General features: G+C 44.3%; 2 protein-coding genes across 7 annotated transcripts in view; one reads left to right on the top strand and one right to left on the bottom strand.

The window, feature by feature from the left end:
- hspb11 (heat shock protein, alpha-crystallin-related, b11) overlaps positions 1–2,442 on the bottom strand; it is a 5,086-nt gene extending 2,644 nt beyond the window's left edge. The window contains exon 1 of one of the 3 annotated variants that reach the window (XM_085982532.1): positions 2,284–2,442. In XM_085982532.1, the coding sequence (XP_085838658.1) occupies positions 2,284–2,378 (95 nt within the window). In that variant the 5' untranslated portion in view covers positions 2,379–2,442. The other 2 variants (XM_085982531.1, XM_085982533.1) reach the window with 2 other exon arrangements.
- lrrc42 (leucine rich repeat containing 42) overlaps positions 2,431–17,807 on the top strand; it is a 29,168-nt gene continuing 13,791 nt past the window's right edge. The window contains exons 1-6 of one of the 4 annotated variants that reach the window (XM_085982520.1): positions 2,450–2,586; positions 5,932–6,409; positions 11,662–11,793; positions 13,035–13,153; positions 15,751–15,839; positions 17,614–17,727. In XM_085982520.1, coding sequence (XP_085838646.1) covers positions 2,547–2,586; positions 5,932–6,409; positions 11,662–11,793; positions 13,035–13,153; positions 15,751–15,839; positions 17,614–17,727 — 972 coding nt within the window. In that variant the 5' untranslated portion in view covers positions 2,450–2,546. Of the gene's footprint in view, positions 2,648–5,931; positions 6,410–11,661; positions 11,794–13,034; positions 13,154–15,750; positions 15,840–17,613; positions 17,728–17,807 lie in introns of all 4 variants that reach the window. The other 3 variants (XM_085982522.1, XM_085982521.1, XM_085982523.1) reach the window with 3 other exon arrangements.

Here is a 17,807-nt window from a genome sequence, read left to right as displayed (position 1 = left end):
CATCTGTGTAAACAGTAACCTGGGGAAGGTATTCTGTAGTATCATAAACAAAAGACTTATAAACTTCGTTGAGGAGCACAATGTCTTGAATAAAAGCCAAATTGGATTCCTGCCAAACTATAGAACATCAGATCATATCTTCACCCTACAGACCCTAATTGACAAACACGTTCATCAAAACAAAAGCAAAATCTACGCATGCTTTATAGATTTCCAGAAGGCTTTCGATTCCATCTGGCACGACGGTTTATTCCTGAAACTTATCGAAAGCGGGGTAGGGGGCAAAACATATGATGTAATTAAATCAATGTATACAAACAACAAATGTGCAGTTAAAATTGGAGAGAAACATAGAAACTAGGAGCAGGAGTAGGCCATTCGGCCCTTCGAGCCTGCTCCGCCATTCAACGAGATCATGGCTGATCATCCAAACCCTAGCACCCGGTCCCTACACCGACAGCCATCCCACCCAAGCCCTATCCCCGTAACCCCACGTATTTAATCCCCCCTAACACTAAGGATCAATTTTTTTTTAATCATGGCCAATCAACCTAACCCGCACAAAATACTTCCCACAGGGGTGGGGGGTGACGCAGGGCTCGCCCATCTCACCGACACTCTTTAATATTTACATAAATGAATTGGCAAAACTACTTGAACAATCTACAGCACCCGGCCTCACCCTATATGAATCCAAGGTTAAATTCCTCCTCTATGCAGATGACCTGGTTCTGCTGTCACCAACTAAGGAGGGTCTACAGCAGAACCTGGATCTGCTGGAGTCGTATTGCCAGACCTGGGCCCTGACAATAAATCCCCAAAAAACCAAAGTCCTTGTGTTCCAGCAAAGATCCAGACATCAGGGACCCAAAATAAATTTCACACTAGGAACAACCAAAATTGAACAAACCACTAACTACACATACTTGGGCTTAAAAATCAGTTCTACAGGAAATTTTCATCTGGCTGTGAATGAACTGAAAGAGAAAGCAAGAAGGGCTTTCTATGCCATTAAAAAATCAATCCAAATAGAAATCCCAATTAGCATTTGGCTCAAAATTTTCAAATCAGTAATTGAACCAATTGCACTCTATGGCAGTGAGGTGTGGGGATCGCTAACACAATAAGAATTTGCAAAATGGGACAAACACCCAATTGAGATCCTACATGCAGAATTCTGTAAAAGTATCCTCCGGACTCAAAGGAAAACCGTAAACAATGCATGCAGGGCAGAACTAGGCCAATATCCATTAATAATCACTATCCAAAAAAGAGCCACCAAATTTTGGAAACACCTAGAAATGAGCAACCCCCAATGCTATCATTACGAAGCCCTGAAATGCCAAGAGAGGACCATAAAGAAGAATACCCTCAGTCAACTAGTCCTGGGACTCAGTGAAGTAACTACTAACACTAACCAGCCCCAGGACAGTGACAGCGTAACACAAAGAATTCGACCCAACACAATCGTCGCTAAGCAAAAGGAAAAATATCTGTCATATTGGGCAGAAACAACAAAAACCCAAAGCAAACTCAATTGCTACTTGGCCCTAAACAGACAATACAACATGGCTGATACCTGACCAGGGTAAAGGATAGCAAACTGAGAAAAACCTTGACAATGTACAGACTTAGTGAACATAGCCTGGCGATCGAAAAAGATAGACACAGGCAGACCCGGCTACCAAGAGAGGACAGGATATGCTCTCACTGCAGTCAGGGAGTGGTGAGACAGAGATGCACTTCCTCACAGCTTGTAGAAAGTATCAGGCATAAGGGAGAATTTCTACCCAAAATTCACAAAAATATGCCCGGAATTCAGAAATTTGAATGACGACCAAAAAACTCCCATACCTACTAGGGGAAGAGAGAAATTGTGTAACCTTAGCGGCACACTATGTTACAGCTTGCCATAAACAGAGGGACAACCACTAAATGTAAGAAAAAGAGTATATACAAATTATATGAATGTATATTTATACACTCAGGGATATATCTGTTTATACACTGTATGGATAGATCTGTATTTTTGTGTACAACCATGAATGTTTTTTCGATGCTTTGGCAACAAGATGTACCTTGTCATCATGCCAATAAAGCGATTTGAATTGAATTGAGAGGGGGTGGGGCGCTGGGTTGCAAAACGCGGCGTAGGCTGACGCGAGGGAACCCATCACCATCAACCGCTCAAGAGATTCACATCCAGGGCACTCCCTGGAGTTTGTCTCTCGCCCCTCGCCCTGGACACGACCCCAGTCAGCAGGGGCAGCGGCTCCTCCTCACCCGTCGGTTATGTTCTCCGGCGGATGTTTCTCATCTCGAGACGCTGCCAACACAAGCTGCGTCCCCGCAGCCGCTAAACCATAATCTCGCTTCATGTCGGCCTCGCCGTAACCACAACAACCCGTCCCCGTGTGACCAACTTACACTTCCGGCCCGCCACATAACCCCCCCCCCTCCTCGTGTGTCCGATTTGCACTTCCGGTCTGTCCCATATCCCTTCCCGCCTGTGTCCGATTTGCGGTTCCGGCCCCAGCCCCAGCCCCATGAACTGCCGGGAAGCGGGAACATTGGTGCGCTTAACAGGTACTTCGCGTCGCTGCTCGGCCGGATGGTAGCCTGAAAGTGAGTTGGCGGCTGGGCGAGGGTAAGTGATGCACTCTGGGGAGGAGGAGAGATTAAAGAGAAAAAGATGTGATTTTCCCCTAGCCCGAGTGTCTCCTTCCAGGGAGTGACACGGAGCCATGAGTGAGAGCTGGACGAGCCGTTGGGACCAATTGCTAATAACACCACCCTTCTGGGTGCGGTTGTTTGCCAGGCATCATTAAGGCTCACCCCACACACCCCAGTTTACTCATTGGTCCAATTCTAACGTTTGCTCCTTCCGTGTGGTGCAATGAATTAGCAAACTACCTAGTATTCATTGCTGGGACCTGGGTATGAATCCAGACTGATGAGATGAGAATCTGCTCACTGTTGGGGTCTTATGCTGAGATGCAACCTGAACCCCATTCGTAGTTTGAATACTGCATAAAAATGCCCACAATTGAACATAAATTAGCAATCAAAATCAGGGAGCCCATAATGATGTGGGAAATTTGATTAGCTTAGTCTAGAGCGGAGGAGTCTAACCACCAGAGTGGCTTTCGATAAGGTCCTGCATAAGAGATTAGCGTGTAAAGTTAAGGTACATGGAATTGGGGGCAAGGTACTGACTTGGATAGAGAACTGGTTGGCAGACAGGAAGCAAAGAGTTGGAATAAACGGGTCTTTTTCCGAGTGGCAGGCAGTGACTAGTGGGGTACCGCAGGGATCGGTCCTAGGACCCCAGCTACTCACAATATATATTAATGATCTAGACGAGGGAACTAGATGTAATATCTCCAAGTTTGCAGACGACACAAAGCTGGGTGGGCATGTGTGTTGTGAGGAGGATGCAGAGAAACCCCAGTATGATTTGGACAGGTTGGGTGATATGGCAGATGCAGTACAATGTGGATAAATGCGAGGTTATCCACTTTGGTGGCAAAAAACAGGAAGGCAGATTATTATCTGAATGGCAATAGATTGGGAGAAGCAGAAGTGCAACGAGACCTGGGTGTCCTTGTGCACCAGTCGCTGAAGGTAAGCATGCAGGTGCAGCAGGCGTTTAAGAAGGCAAATGGTATGTTGGCCTTCGTAGCGAGAGGGTTCGAGTACAGGAACAAGGATGTCTTGCTGCAGTTGTACAGGGCCTTGGTGAGACCACACCTTGAGTATTGTGTGCAGTTTTGGTCGCCTTATCTGAGGAAGGATGTTCTTGCCATGGAGGGAGTGCAGCGAAGATTCACCAGACTGATACCTGGGATGACGTATGAGGAGAGATTGGGTCGATTGGGCTTATACTCGCTGGAGTTTAGAAGAATGAGAGGGATCTCATTGAAACTGATAACATTCTAACAGGACTAGACAGACTAGATGCAAGAAGGATGTTCCCGATGGCGTGGGAGTCCAGAACCAGGGGCCACAGTCTAAGAATAAGGGGTAAGCCATTTAGGACAGGGATGAGGAGGAATTTCTTCACCCAGTGAGTGGTGAACCTGTGGAATTCTCTACCACAGAAGGCAGTTGAGGCCAATTCATTAAATATATTCAAGAAGGAGTTAGATATATTTCTTGAGGCTAAAGGGATATGGGGAGAAGGCAGGAACAGAGTACTGAGTTTGGATGATCAGCCATGATCTCATTGAATGGCGGAGCAGGCTCGAGGGGCCGAATGGCCTACTCCTGCTCCTATCTTCTATGTTTCTATGTCTAATGCATCTAACCTGTGCAATACTCAAGTAATTGCTTTTAGGCTCATGCCAAAACATCTGCTGGCTTGGTGCTGACTCTCTCCCTCTCTCTGGTTGCTCCCTTAGGCTGAAACAGGCAACCTTGGCACCTTGTTCAACCCGAAGCTGAGCTTCAAACTCCGTATCCTATCCCTCGCCAAGACCACTCATTTCCACCCTCACATCATTGTCTGCTTCCTCCACTGCTGAAATTCTTTTACAGACTCAAATTGTCACTCAAATTCTTCAGTCCTTCTTTATCAGCCTCCTGACTTCCACCCTTCATACACTCCATTGCCTATATCCTGTCCTAATTCCCACTTGCCCATCACACCTGTCCTTGCTGACCTCCACTGGCTTGCTGTCTCCTCATACATCAAATTTAAAATCCTCATCCTCTTGTACAAATATCTTCATGGCCTCACCAATAGTATGTCTGTGTCCTCTGGTTTTTGACTCCAGCCTTCTGTAAACCCTACAACCATGCACACATCCACTACAATATTGATGTCAGAGCCTTTACTCTGCAATGGCCCTACGCTGCACCTCCCTTCCTAAACTCCTCCACCTCTCTACAATCTTTTTCCACTTTCAAAAGTCATATGAAAACCCATTTCTTTGACCAAGGTTGCAAACACCTTTTGTAATCAGTTCTAGTCTATGTGAGAAGTAATAATGTTGCTAGGACTGAAAAGGGGATCTTGTTCACGGAATACGAGTAGCTAAGAAGAAAGCTAAAAAGAGCTCAAGGCTAGTATTCTCCAGTGCACACGCAAAGCCAAACAGACAGAGGGAAATTAGACAGCTGATTGTGTGATTGGTAGATTAAGGTGGGAGTTCATGTCTGTAGCATTGGGATCAGTTTTGAAACTGGAGGAATGGACTCTACATGAACTGAACTGCTGCCATTGTCTTGGCACCAAGAATAGATAAAGCAGTGGATGTGAGTTTAACTTGCCCCCCGGATGTCTGATGTAGTGGGGAGGGTGGAAGACTCATTCACTCGCTTCCCCCCTCCCACCCCTCGGCCCCCACCAGAATTTAGGGTAGGACTTGGAATGGGGCACAGCTAGGTTCCCCCACAAGTAAAGGTCCCCCCATCTACAGATTTGCTCTCTCTCTATTTGCCATTGGGTTCAACTGGATTTCAGGCCCAGAGATTATAAAATAATTTAAAGGGAAATTGTGGCATTATAGTAATTAACTCTACATGGGCCTCCTCTGTTATAATTTCTATGATTCTATAATTCTTCTATGGCATCTGTTCTTTTTGTCCTCTGTGCAGTGCCTTGGAATGATTTTACTATATTCAAGGTGCAAGCTGTTGCTATACCTGACCTGGTTATCCTTTTATTAGGCATTGTAGAGAGAGCTTTAATCTGCATCATACCTTTGTACCTAGCCTGGAGGAGCTTGATGCTGACACTGGGTGATCAGTGTTCAATTCCCAGCACTACATGGGCAAAATAAATTCACCAGAGAATATCATTTTTAAAAATGTGCCCTGAAGTTTGGGAATCAAGTTTTTATATTTTGTTGCTTGAAGTTCTAAATGTTTAATAAGTTTAGAAATATCCAGTAGCATAAACTAAAATATGCATAATTTTTTTTAATTCAGATTGTTTTCCAATGTCTTCGTTCTCCAATACAAGTCCTGCATTTGAATTTGGACCTATCTATGTGCGTGAACAGGGACAACTGCACCTGTTAAATGGTGCTTCAAACTTGAAGACGAGCACCAGAAAACCCAAGTCACTGCGACTATTTCAAAAGGGTTTCACTGTTAAACTGTGTATCGAAGATGGAGACAAGCCAAGCACTTGCAGGACTGATCACATTGTCTTCACTTACACAAAGGAAGGGAATCTTCGCTATTCTCCCAAGTCGCTTTTTGACGTGGTGCTTGGTTTTATAGCTGACAACATACAGCACGTTGACTCATTAATTGGCTTCCCAGAGCAGATTGCTGAAAAACTTTTCACTGCAGTAGAAGCAAGAAAGAAATTTATTGACCCCAGCACAAGTACCAAGGCTCTATTTATATTCAGTGAGGCCTACGGAAGTCTTGTGCTCCAGTCCCTGTGTTTACGAGAAAGGTACAGTCTTTCCTATCTGATATTATGCGGCAGTATTGAGAATTCATGACCCTACATGTCAGCATCAGAAAGGGTCTGCACCTGAAACATTAACTTGTCTGTTCTCTCCACAGATGTTGACTGATCTGTTGTATTTCCAGCAGTTTCTGTTTTTGTTTGCACTAGTGGAGCTAGAATTGGTCTCAGTGTCCCTAAGTTAGAGAGGGGAAATGGGCCACAAATCTTGTTCCCAGTTGCTATCCAGTAACTGCTCCGGGAAGGTGCACAGGAGTGGACGCCAGTTAAGAACAGTAGGGCTTGACTAATGTGCTTCCCCTAGCCCCAGTCAAATAGCCTGATGACACTAAATGTGTCACACAAGGAATGGCCAGTTGGGAAAGGCACTTGAGAGATCTCAATATTCCGCAGTGTGAAACGGCACCTTCAAAAGAGTTAAAATTGGTTGGGGCAAAGATGGAAGATGTTTCCTTGTTCACAGCACAATACAACTGCTTCATTACATACTGGCAGTGTCCAGTGATTATTATGTAATGAATATTGTTTGGTAATTTAGTGACCTTTTAATAAGAGTTTGAAATCTTTCCCTTTTGTCCACCGCATTTTCTTTTCCATTTTCTGCTCTCATCAGACCAGGGACCTCCCACAGCTGAGGGGGCAGGCGGATGATCTGCCTCTAAGGCTCTGCCAATTTCTGTTGTACACCTGGCTGTTAGGACCTGCGTGCCAATGGCTAGGTGGCTGTTCTCCCTCTGATCTCTTAGATGCAATATGCAGGCCAGGCAGCTCCCTGCCATGGTACAGCTAAGATCAAGGACCCAAGTGAAGTGAAGCAATCAGACCTACATCTCTCTGCTCTGTGGCACCATTCTAGTTTGGTTACCATCACTGAAATGAATGAGATGTAAGTTACATCATTGTTCTCTGACAAAATCATTACAGTTTGGGGACTATGTGATGTAGTGTTAGACACTGGTGTTTCTCCTCTGGGACCAGGGTCTGAATCCAGCCAAGACTAATTTGATGAACGTCCCCTCTGTTTTCTGACTGTAAGAGCCCTGAAAAGAAAGAAAGACTTGCATTTATATAGCACCTTTCACAACCACTGGACGTCTCAAAGCGCTTTACAGCCAATGAAGTACTTTTGAAGTGTAGTCACTGTTGTAATGTGGGAAATGCGGCAGCCAATTTGTGCATAGCAAGCTCCCACAAACATCAGTGTGATAATGACCAGATAATCTGTTTTAGTGATGTTGATTGAGGGATAAATATTGGCCATGACACCGGGGATAACTCCCTGCTCCTCTTCAAAATAGTGCCATGGGATCTTTTACGCCCACCTGAGAGCGCAGACAGGGCTTTGGTTTAATGACTCATCTGAAAGATGGCACCTCCAATAGTGCAGCACTCCCTCAGCATTGCACCGCACTGGAGTGTCAGCCTAGATTTTTGTGCTCAAGTCCCTGGAGTGGGACTTGAACCCACGACCTTCTGACTCGGAGGCAAGTGTGCTACCCAGTGAGCCACAGCTGCCACTGCATGAAATAAGCTTGGGCAGTCTCAATTCATTTGCTATTGGACAGGGACCGACAACACAGAACTGCCCCTAATTTGGTACTAATTGACTGTTGCTCAGCGAGGCTAATGATGACTGGTGTGGGGAATGGAACAGGTTTGCGCTGAAGCACATTGTTGAGGCAGAGTAGAACGACTTTACTCTGCACCTAAACGAGTTGTGCCTGACCCGAGAGCACTGGGTGTCCAAAACGGAAAGTGTTCCATTCTTGTGTTAGTAGGTGAGCACTTTGGTGACAGTGACCATAATTCGGTGAGATTTAAGGTAGTCATGGAAAAGGACAAGGATGGACCGGAAATAAAGGTTCTAAATTGGGGGAAGGCCGATTTTAATATGATAAGGCAGGATCTGGCCAATGTGGACTGGGATCAGCTACTTGAAGGAAAATCCACATCAGAGCAATGGGAGTCTTTCAGAAAGGAAATTGAGAGAGTACAATGGCAACATGTTCCCGCAAAGGTCAAGGGTGGGACCAACAAGCCCAGGGAACCTTGGATGTCAAGGGAGATACGAGAATGGATTAGGAAAAAAAGGGGGGCTTTTGGCAGATACAAAGGACTAAAGACAGAGGACGCCCTAGAGGAGTATAAAAAGTGCAGGGGGATACTTAAAAAAGAAATTAGGAGAGCGAGGAGGGGCCATGAAATAACACTGGCGAGCAAAATAAAGGAAAATCCTAAGGTGTTTTATAAGTATATTAAGGGCAAGAGGATAACTAGGGAAAGAGTAGGGCCCATTAGGGACCAAAGTGGCAAACTGTGTGTAGAGCCAGAGGATGTAGGTGGGGTTTTAAATGAATTTTTTTGCATCTGTGTTCACTATGGAGAAGGACGATGTGGACATAGAAATCGGGCAGGGGGACTGTGATATACTTGAACATATTAGCATCGAGAGGGAGGAGGTACTAGCGGTTTTAGCAGGCTTAAAAGTGGATAAATCCCCAGGCCCGGACGAGATGTATCCCAGGCTACTATGTGAGGCAAAGGAGGAGATTGCAGGGGCTCTGACACAAATTTTCAGAACCTCTCTGGCCACAGGGGATGTGCCAGAGGACTGGAGAACAGCTAACATAGTACCATTATTCAAGAAGGGTAGTAGGGATAAACCAGGGAATTACAGGCCAGTGAGCCTAACATCAGTGGTAGGGAAATTATTGGAAAAAATTCTGAGGGACAGAATTGGTCTCCACTTGGAGAGGCAGGGATTAATTAGGGATAGCCAGCATGGCTTTGTCAAGGGAAGATCATGGGCCAGTAATTCCGGTCCCAACGCGTGAGTACGGACGGGGTACTCGCGCGTGGGCCAGTTAGAAGTGCCGGATTTCAGCATGCGCGGGAAACCGGCATTTCCTCCAAGGGGTTCAGAGGTCCAACGCGTGCGCGCAGCACTCTGCGCGCACGCGTTGAACTTCCTTCTTTTTGACAGGTTTGCCCGTGTGTAAGGGCCTGAACTTTTTAGAAATGTAAAAAGGAGGCGTAAGGACTTGATTCTTTAAGGTAAGTGGTCTATTATTTAAAATTATAACATTTTTTCCACAGCTTTATTGTTTTTATGGACTTTACAGTAAGCTAAGTTTATTTTTAGACCCGATTTCTTAAAAAATTATTTTTTTCAAAAATTTGATTAATTGTTTAAAATAGTTTTTTAAAGTTATTTATAGTTCATTTAATTAGTGGGATGTTTTTTAAAATTTTATTTGAAGTTTAAGTAGTGTTTTGGGCGCCCGTAGTTTTCATGAGTTTGATAGTTCTTACTATCAAACTCATGAATGAAGTTTCCCCTCTGATTGGCTGCCCAGTGCTCATCTGATCCCAGCCGGCACATCGAACTAACTACGCCGCTGGATCAGGCAAGCACAGCGCGCCGACAGCTGAACCGGGCCAGTGACAGGAATTCCAAGCAATCCCAGACTTCAGCTGTCGGCACGCCGGGTAAGTGCACATCGGGGGGCTTGCACGCGCGGCAAGCCCCAAATCCTAATTTCTGGGCCCATGTCTGACCAATTTGATTGAATTTTTCGAGGGGGTGACTAGGTGTGTGGATGAGGGTAGTGCAGTGGATGTGGTTTACATGGATTTCAGTAAGGCTTTTGATAAAGTCCCGCATAGGAGACTGGTCAGGAAGGTAAGAGCCCATGGGATCCAGGGTGCCTTGGCACATTGGATCCAAAACTGGCTTAGTGGCAGAAGGCAGAGGGTGATGGTGGAAGGTTGTTTTTGTGACTGGAAGCCTGTGTCCAGTGGGGTACCGCAGGGATCGGTGCTGGGTCCCTTGCTGTTTGTGGTCTACATTAATGATTTGGATGTGAATGTAAAAGGTATGATCAGTAAGTTCGCAGATGACACGAAAATTGGTGGGGTGGTAAATAGCGAGGCGGGAAGCCTCAGGCTACAGGACGATATAGATGGGTTGGTCAGATGGGCAGAACAGTGGCAAATGGAATTTAACCCTGAAAAGTGTGAGGTGATGCATTTTGGACGGACTAACAAGGCAAGGGAATACACAATGAATGGTAAGACCCTAGGAAAGACAGAGGATCAGAGGGACCTTGGTGTGCATGTACATAGATCCCTGAAGGCAGCAGAACAGGTGGATAAGGTGGTTAAAAAGGCATATGGGATACTTGCCTTCATTAGCCGAGGCATAGAATATAAGAGCAGGGAGGTTATGATGGAGCTGTACAAAATGCTGGTAAGGCCACAGCTGGAGTACTGTGTGCAGTTCTGGTCGCCACACTATAGGACGGATGTGATTGCTTTGGAGAGGGTGCAGAGGAGATTTACCAGGATGTTACCTGGGCTGGAGCGCTTCAGCTATGAAGAAAGACTGGACAAGCTGGGGTTGTTTTCCTTGGAGCAGAGAAGGCTGAGGGGGGACCTGATTGAGGTATACAAAATTATGAGGGGCATAGATAGGGTGGATAGAAAGGAACTTTTCCCCTTAGTAGAGGGGTCAATAACAAGGGGGCATAGATTCAAGGTAAGGGGCAGGAGGTTTAGAGGGGATTTGAGGAAAAACCTTTTCACCCAGAGGGTGGTTGGAATCTGGAACTCACTGCCTGAAAGGGTGGTAGAGGCAGGAACCCTCAACATTCAAGAAGCATTTGGATGAGCACTTGAAATGCCATAGCATACAAGGCTACGGACCAAATGCTGGAAAATGGGATTAGATTAGATAGGGCTTGATGGCTGGCGCGGACGCGATGGGCCGAAGGGCCTCTTTCTGTGCTGTATAACTCTATGACTCTATGACTTCAGTACTAACAGCCACAGAACTAACTAAAGTAATATCCTTTTTTGAAAAAAAAAGTAATTGAACAAAACAAAACCATTACAATCAGTTACTTGGGTTTTAGTTACAAACTGGAACTAGGGATAGATAGTTGACGGGACGGCTTTTTGGTGAGTGTTGGTGTTCATCAACATGAACGTCAATTGAACTGGGGCCAAAGAATGGAACACTTACCCAATCTTTGTGCCTAGTTCAATCATCAGGCTGGGTCTAAGTAGAGCAATATTAGTTTGTATCAAACCTGCGCTGTAGCTAACCTGGGAGTGCTTGATGCAGACAGTGAAGCCAAAGAGAGAAAAGTGGTACCGCTGAAGGCATGAATATCTCTCACCTCAATGGGCACCAGATTCACTCCAGCATTTTACAAAGGTGCCTTGTATCCTTGCAGATTTCTGATGGTGTCAGAAAAGTTGGAAGAAATCCAGTCTTTTCGTGGTTTGACGTGCCTGGATCTGTCGAGCTGTAAGCTGGGGGATGAACACGAGCTCCTAATGCACTTGACAGCTGAAACCCTTGTGAGGTACACTATGTGTTAGTGTTTCTGTTGTATCCACCATGAGAAATGTTCAGCAATTCCATGCAAAATAAATGCTTCATGGCACTGCGCCACACCCTGAGCCAATTCAACACCTCAGCTGCATACTTGCCTGTTACTCGAATCCTTAAATGACTTGACGGCTTAAGATCAGCCTCCAGGGCAAAAGCAGGGCTCGATACCCATTGAGTCAATGCAATCACTAGCTGAGTGAACACGTTGCTGGACAGAATTGGAGTACAAATGAGGGTCTGTAACTTACCAGTGCTGTTAATGATTTCTCTTAGTAGAAATTAAACAACTGAGGCATAAAAGGATGAAACCTCTTGCACTGAAACTGACTCCTGTATATTTCATGCCAGTATCAGATTCTTGTGATGCATTTCATGCTATATTTAATATTTAACAAACCAGTTTTACTTCATTTTTTTAAAAATGAAACAAACTTTCTGTAGTGATGTGGTGTAACCCTAATAGGTCCAGCCTGTAATATCCTTCAACAAACAACACTGCCTAAAACTATATAGCAAAGAGTATTAAATAAAAACAGAAAATGCAGGAAATACTCCTGGTCAGGCAGCATCTGCGGAGAGAGAAACAGAGTTAACGTTTCAGGTCGATGACCTTTCAGTTCTGATGAAAGGTCATTGACCTGAAACATTAACTCTTTCTCTTTCCACAGATGCTGCCTGACCTGCTGAGTATTTCTAGATTTTCTGTGTTTATTTCAGATTTCCAGCATCCGCAAAAACTATTAGCAAAAACTATTTGCTTTTCATATTTAAATTCAATCCTGATTGACCTGCCCAACACTGTTACACTTCCGCAGTGTCCTCTCTAGCAAGATATCCAAACTGCGGCCCATGGGTCATTTCCGGCCCACTCAAATCCTTTTAATCCAGCCCACAAAGCCCAGGCAATGCAGTTCCATTTGTGCTTATGTTTCTCACTTGCTGCGAGTGATATAAAATTCAAGGAACTACTGATGCAGAACTCACCAACTCTGTAAAATGTTGTGATACAACCAATCTCTCCACCCCCAGCTTAATGATCCACCTTCATCAAATCATATTTTTAATGTCGTTCCTCTGTAAACTCTAATTGTCTTAATTCCTGTTTGTGATGGGGTCACTTGTGCGCTGGATGATAATAAAATGGTTGTGACAAAGTTTGGTTTTTCTCGCACTCTCTCTGCACGCCTTCACTGTCCCCATTTCTTCTTCCAGTCTCATCTGCTTATACCTTGGGGATAACAGCCTGTCCGACTGTGGTCTTCGGAAAATGACTGCGCCCGTCCGAGTGATAAAGAAGGGTTTGGGGAATTTGGAAGTGCTGGATCTGTCTGGTAAGTTTTTATAGAAGTTCCAGATAACTCTGGTTGACTTTTTGCAGTGACACGGATTTAAAAAAAAGACTTTCAGTGCAAAATAAAGACAGAAAATGTTGGATATGTACAGCAAAAACTGGGTTAATGTTTTAGGTGGGACCCTCTGGCAACAGTAGCCTGCCTTTCTCTTTAAGATGCTGGCTGACCTGTTGTGCATTTCCAACATTCCTACTTTTTCTATCTTTAGATTTTATGTGGATCTGTAGAAAAGGTTTAACTACAATATGTTCAGTATTTGTGCTGGCAAAATGTTCCTTATTTTGATTCTCATTGTACTGTATTATAGAACAGACTGTGCACACATTTTGTAATGACTGTACTTGCATCTCGCCATGCTCTTATTTTGTGGATTAGAGTCAGTCCTTGCCAGTTTCTTAAAATACAAATAGTTTTCAAGTATATCCGTTGCAGATGGTGTGCGATTTCTACTGGAATTAAAATAGCTTGTTATGCCGTCATTGAAATGTTGTTACCCCTTCATTTTGGAAGAAATAAATGAGTTTAATTCTGACTTCACCAGATCACCATTCAATCAAGTACTGAACTACATAAAGCAGCATGTAACTGTAAGAAAGAACTTTCATTGATAAAGCGCTTTTCCCAAGGCATTTCAAAGCCAGCAAAGTACTTTTGAAGTGTAGTCACTGCTGATTTGTAGGGAATCGGAGCAGCTAATTTGTGCACAGCAAGATCCCACAAACAGCAATGCGACAGTGAGCAGGTAAACTGTTTTTGGTGGTTGAGGGATAAATGTTGGCCCGGACACCTGGAGAACTGCCCTGCAGCAACGTTCCCGCTAAGCTGCTTGGGATGCGCAGCGGTCTGCAGGTCCAGCGCAGGCCGCTCACCCACTTTTATATAGGAGAAACCGTACAAGCACAAAAATTTGAATGGGCCACGCAGCCAGTTATAGGGCTCGTGCAGCAAACAAATAAGAGGGAACATTGCCCTGCAACTCTTCGGGTAGTGCCATGTGGTCCTTTACATCCACCTAGAGGGCAGATGGAGCCAGTTGGTTTAATGTCTCATCTGAAAGACAGCACCTCAGTTCTGCACTGAAGTGTCAGCCTAGATTTTGTGCTCAAGTCTCTGGAGTGGGGCTTCAACCCACAGTCTTCTGACTCAGAGGTGAGTGTGCTACCACTGAGCCAAGGCTGACTCTTTAGTGCAGTTTGAGATGGTTATTTCTAGTCACATGCGTCACAAAAAAGGACATTAATATTGTTTGAATTAGCCATTAGATTATAGTTATGAGACTTTGCGGATGATTCAGTGGGTAAGTGCACTGTCCACGGTGGTAATGAATAATACAAACCAGAAGTTTGATCCCTGGCCTGTGCTGAAATTATTGTAATGTTAGGGGTTGCTGGTTTGCAATAATTCAGGAAATATGTTGTCTTGAGTCACTGAAACTTCAACATACATTGAAATTAGACTTTATTTCTAGAGGGATAGAATTGAAAAGGAGACTAAGTTAAACTTGTATCGAACCTTGGTTAGACCACACTTGGAGTACTGCGTACAGTTCTGGCCGTCATATTATAAAAAGGATATAGAGGCACTGGAGAGGATGCGAAAAAGATTTACAAGGATGATACCTATCAGGAAAGGATGAACAGGCTGGGTCTCTTTTCTCTTGAAAAGAGAAGGTTGAAAGGTGACCTAATAGAGGTCTTTAAAATTATGGAAGGTTTTGATAGACACAGAGAGGGTGTTTCCACTTGTGGGGAAGAGCAAAACTAGAGGCCATCAATATAAGATAGTCACCCAGAAATCAAATAGGGAATTCAGAACAAACTTCTTTACCCAGAGAGTGGTGAGAATGTGGAACTCGCTACTACAGGGAGTAGTTGAGGTGAATAATATAGATGCATTTAAGGGGAAGCTAGATAAGCATATGAGGGAGACAGGAATAAAGGGCCATGCTGATAGTTAGATGAGGAAGGATGGGAGGAGGCTCAAGTGGAGCATAAACGCCGGCATGGACTGGGCCAGATGGCCTGTTTCTGTGCTGTATATTCTATGTAATACACTAAACCTGGAGGTCATTACTGTATGTATGCTCTGTACAAACTACACTGTAAGATTAGATTAAGTGTGGTTATGGACTAGCAATCCAAAGATAAGAGTTTAAATCCCACCATGCCAAGTTGTGAAATTTAATTCAATAAATCTAGTAACTTGTGAGCTGGGACAAGAAAACATTACTATGGAAGCTGCCATATTATTGTAAAAACCCAACTGGTTCACAGTCCCACACTGTGGTTGACTCTTAAGTCACTCAGTTGTGAAAATTTCATCTTCTCGGAGCAACTAGGGATGAGCAATAAATGCCAGTCATCCACGTCCTGAAAACAAATACAACAAAATGTTGTACAGCTTTGTCTGTCACAAAATATGGAATAAAGTACAATCAACATTCTGGGACGCTGTCCATTAACTTCAAAAATACAAACATCTCCTAGAGCAACAGTAGGTTTGTTCAGAGAGTTCTTACAGTAGGATCCTTAAAAAGAAACCAATTATTACCTGCACTGTTGTTTCTTCTACACCAGGTAACCCCAGAATCAGTGAGCATGGCTTGCGGTATCTGTGTTGCTTTTCAAAGCTGAGGGCTCTGGATATCTCGGGAACTGGTGTTACGGTAAGGATAGATGATAGTTTCCCATTTAATATACTGTTATCTTAGTGGTATCCGAACTGAAACTGATTCCCTTTTATATATATTTGATACAGAAATTTTGGGAAATCAGTCACAGATTTCTTAAACCTTAATGATGTCTTGCTTGTTAACCCTCCATCGCATGTTGGGAATACAGAACACATGTAGAGTTGGCAACAAAAAAAAACTGTTCAAAACTAAATTAAATTCCTATGTCAACTGAAACAGTAAATATTATAAAACAGAAACCAAAGTGAACCAGACCGTTTTATAATACTTACTGTTTCAGTTGACTCTGTGATGAGCTTCCGACCACGTATCCGTGCCATCACCAAGACCGTAACATCGCCCAATTCTGCCCCTGCCTCAACTCATCTGCTGCTGGAAACCCTCATCAATGTCTTTGTAACTCTAGACTTGACTAATTCCAATGCTCTCCTGAATCCTCCCATCTTCCACCCTACATAAACTTGAGCTCATCCAAAACTCTGCTGCCCGTATCCTGACTCGCACCAACACCCATTCACACATCACCCCTGTGCTCACTGATGTACATACACGGTATGGCAACGCCTCGATTTTAAAATTCTCATCCTTGTTTTCAAATCGCTCCATGGCCTCACCCCTCCCTATCTCTGTAGCCTCCTACGAGCCTTCGAGATATCTGCGCTCGTCCAATTCTGGCCTCTTGCGCTTCCCCAATTTTAATCGCTCCACCATTGGTGGCCGTGCCGTCAGCTGCCAAGGCCCTAAGCTCTGGAATTCCCTCCCTAAACTTCTGCCCCACTCTACCTCTCTCCTCCTTTAAGATGCCCCTTAAAACCTACCTCTTTAACCAAGCTTTTGGTCACCTATCTCCTTATGTGGCTCGGTGTCTAATTTTGTTTGATAACCCTCCTGTGAAGCACTTTGGGACGTTTTACTACATTAAAGGCATTATATAAGTGCAAGTTGTTGTTATTTCAGGTTATAATTTAATCTCTTGGTTTGGGTGACAGTTAAACTCTGGAGCTTTCCTCTCGGGGTTTCTGATCTGATCCCCTCAGCCGGATTACTAGCCTGTAATTGTTTCTACGTAGTCCTTATTCTGATTTTGAGGCAACTGCCCTGCCCTTTTTCCCTTTTCGTTTAATTTTTCCTCCCTCCTTTCCTGAAGGCACTGAGTCTTGCGATGCGGTTCCACGCGCACAAACTACCTTTTGGTACCTTGCCCAAGTGGCCATTTTTCTCATCTAAGTCCAGTGAATATTGGTAGTCGAGTCTATTCATTGGTAGGTGCAACACAGCCAAACCTGATTCTGTCCTCGCTCAATATTCACACACACGATTTCCAGTGGGGTTTGTTAGACGTTGATCAGGTGCAGGAAGCTTGGCTGAGATTTTTTTTCTTCCCTTTTTTCCCCCCTCTTCCTCTGTCCAAGGGTGCTGAGATCTATTGTAATGCTTCGGCTGCTGCTTGGCCAGAGATTAGCTAACTCAGTGCAACCCAGGGAGCAAACCTGATCTGTGTAACATTGGGTGATGCATTGACCAATCGAGCCATCAGGGGAGCAAGCCATTGTCATGTTACAATCTTTGGTGCAGTTTTCTTCCAGTAACCTGACGTATGCATCTCCTGCTACTACAAGGTCACTAGTCCCACCAATATATCCAGACTGCTGTCGGGTGGTAAAGACACCCCATCTGATTTTTCCCAATTATAGAAAGTTAATGTGTAAATATGTTTTTCATTAGTTTTAACTTTCCTTTGTAATAGCCCAATTGTTCATCAATCCAAACAATTCGGAGCAAGTTGTCGCTGTTTCCTGCTGGGGAACCTCTGGAGGAGTTTGAGCACTCATGCTGCAGGACAGAAGGCTGGGCAGAGCAGGTACTGAGTGTGGTAGAAGTGTTCCAGTTTTCCAACATGATTTTGACAAATATGAGCTGGATTTAAAAACTGCAATATGG

This window comes from Somniosus microcephalus, chromosome 3, assembly GCF_052327205.1.
Source record: "Somniosus microcephalus isolate GS21.2 chromosome 3, FLI_Smic_1.0, whole genome shotgun sequence".
Taxonomy (NCBI): Eukaryota; Metazoa; Chordata; class Chondrichthyes; order Squaliformes; family Somniosidae; genus Somniosus; species Somniosus microcephalus.
The sequence above is the reverse complement of the archived record's forward strand: the minus strand, read 5'-3'. Positions and strand labels throughout refer to the sequence as shown.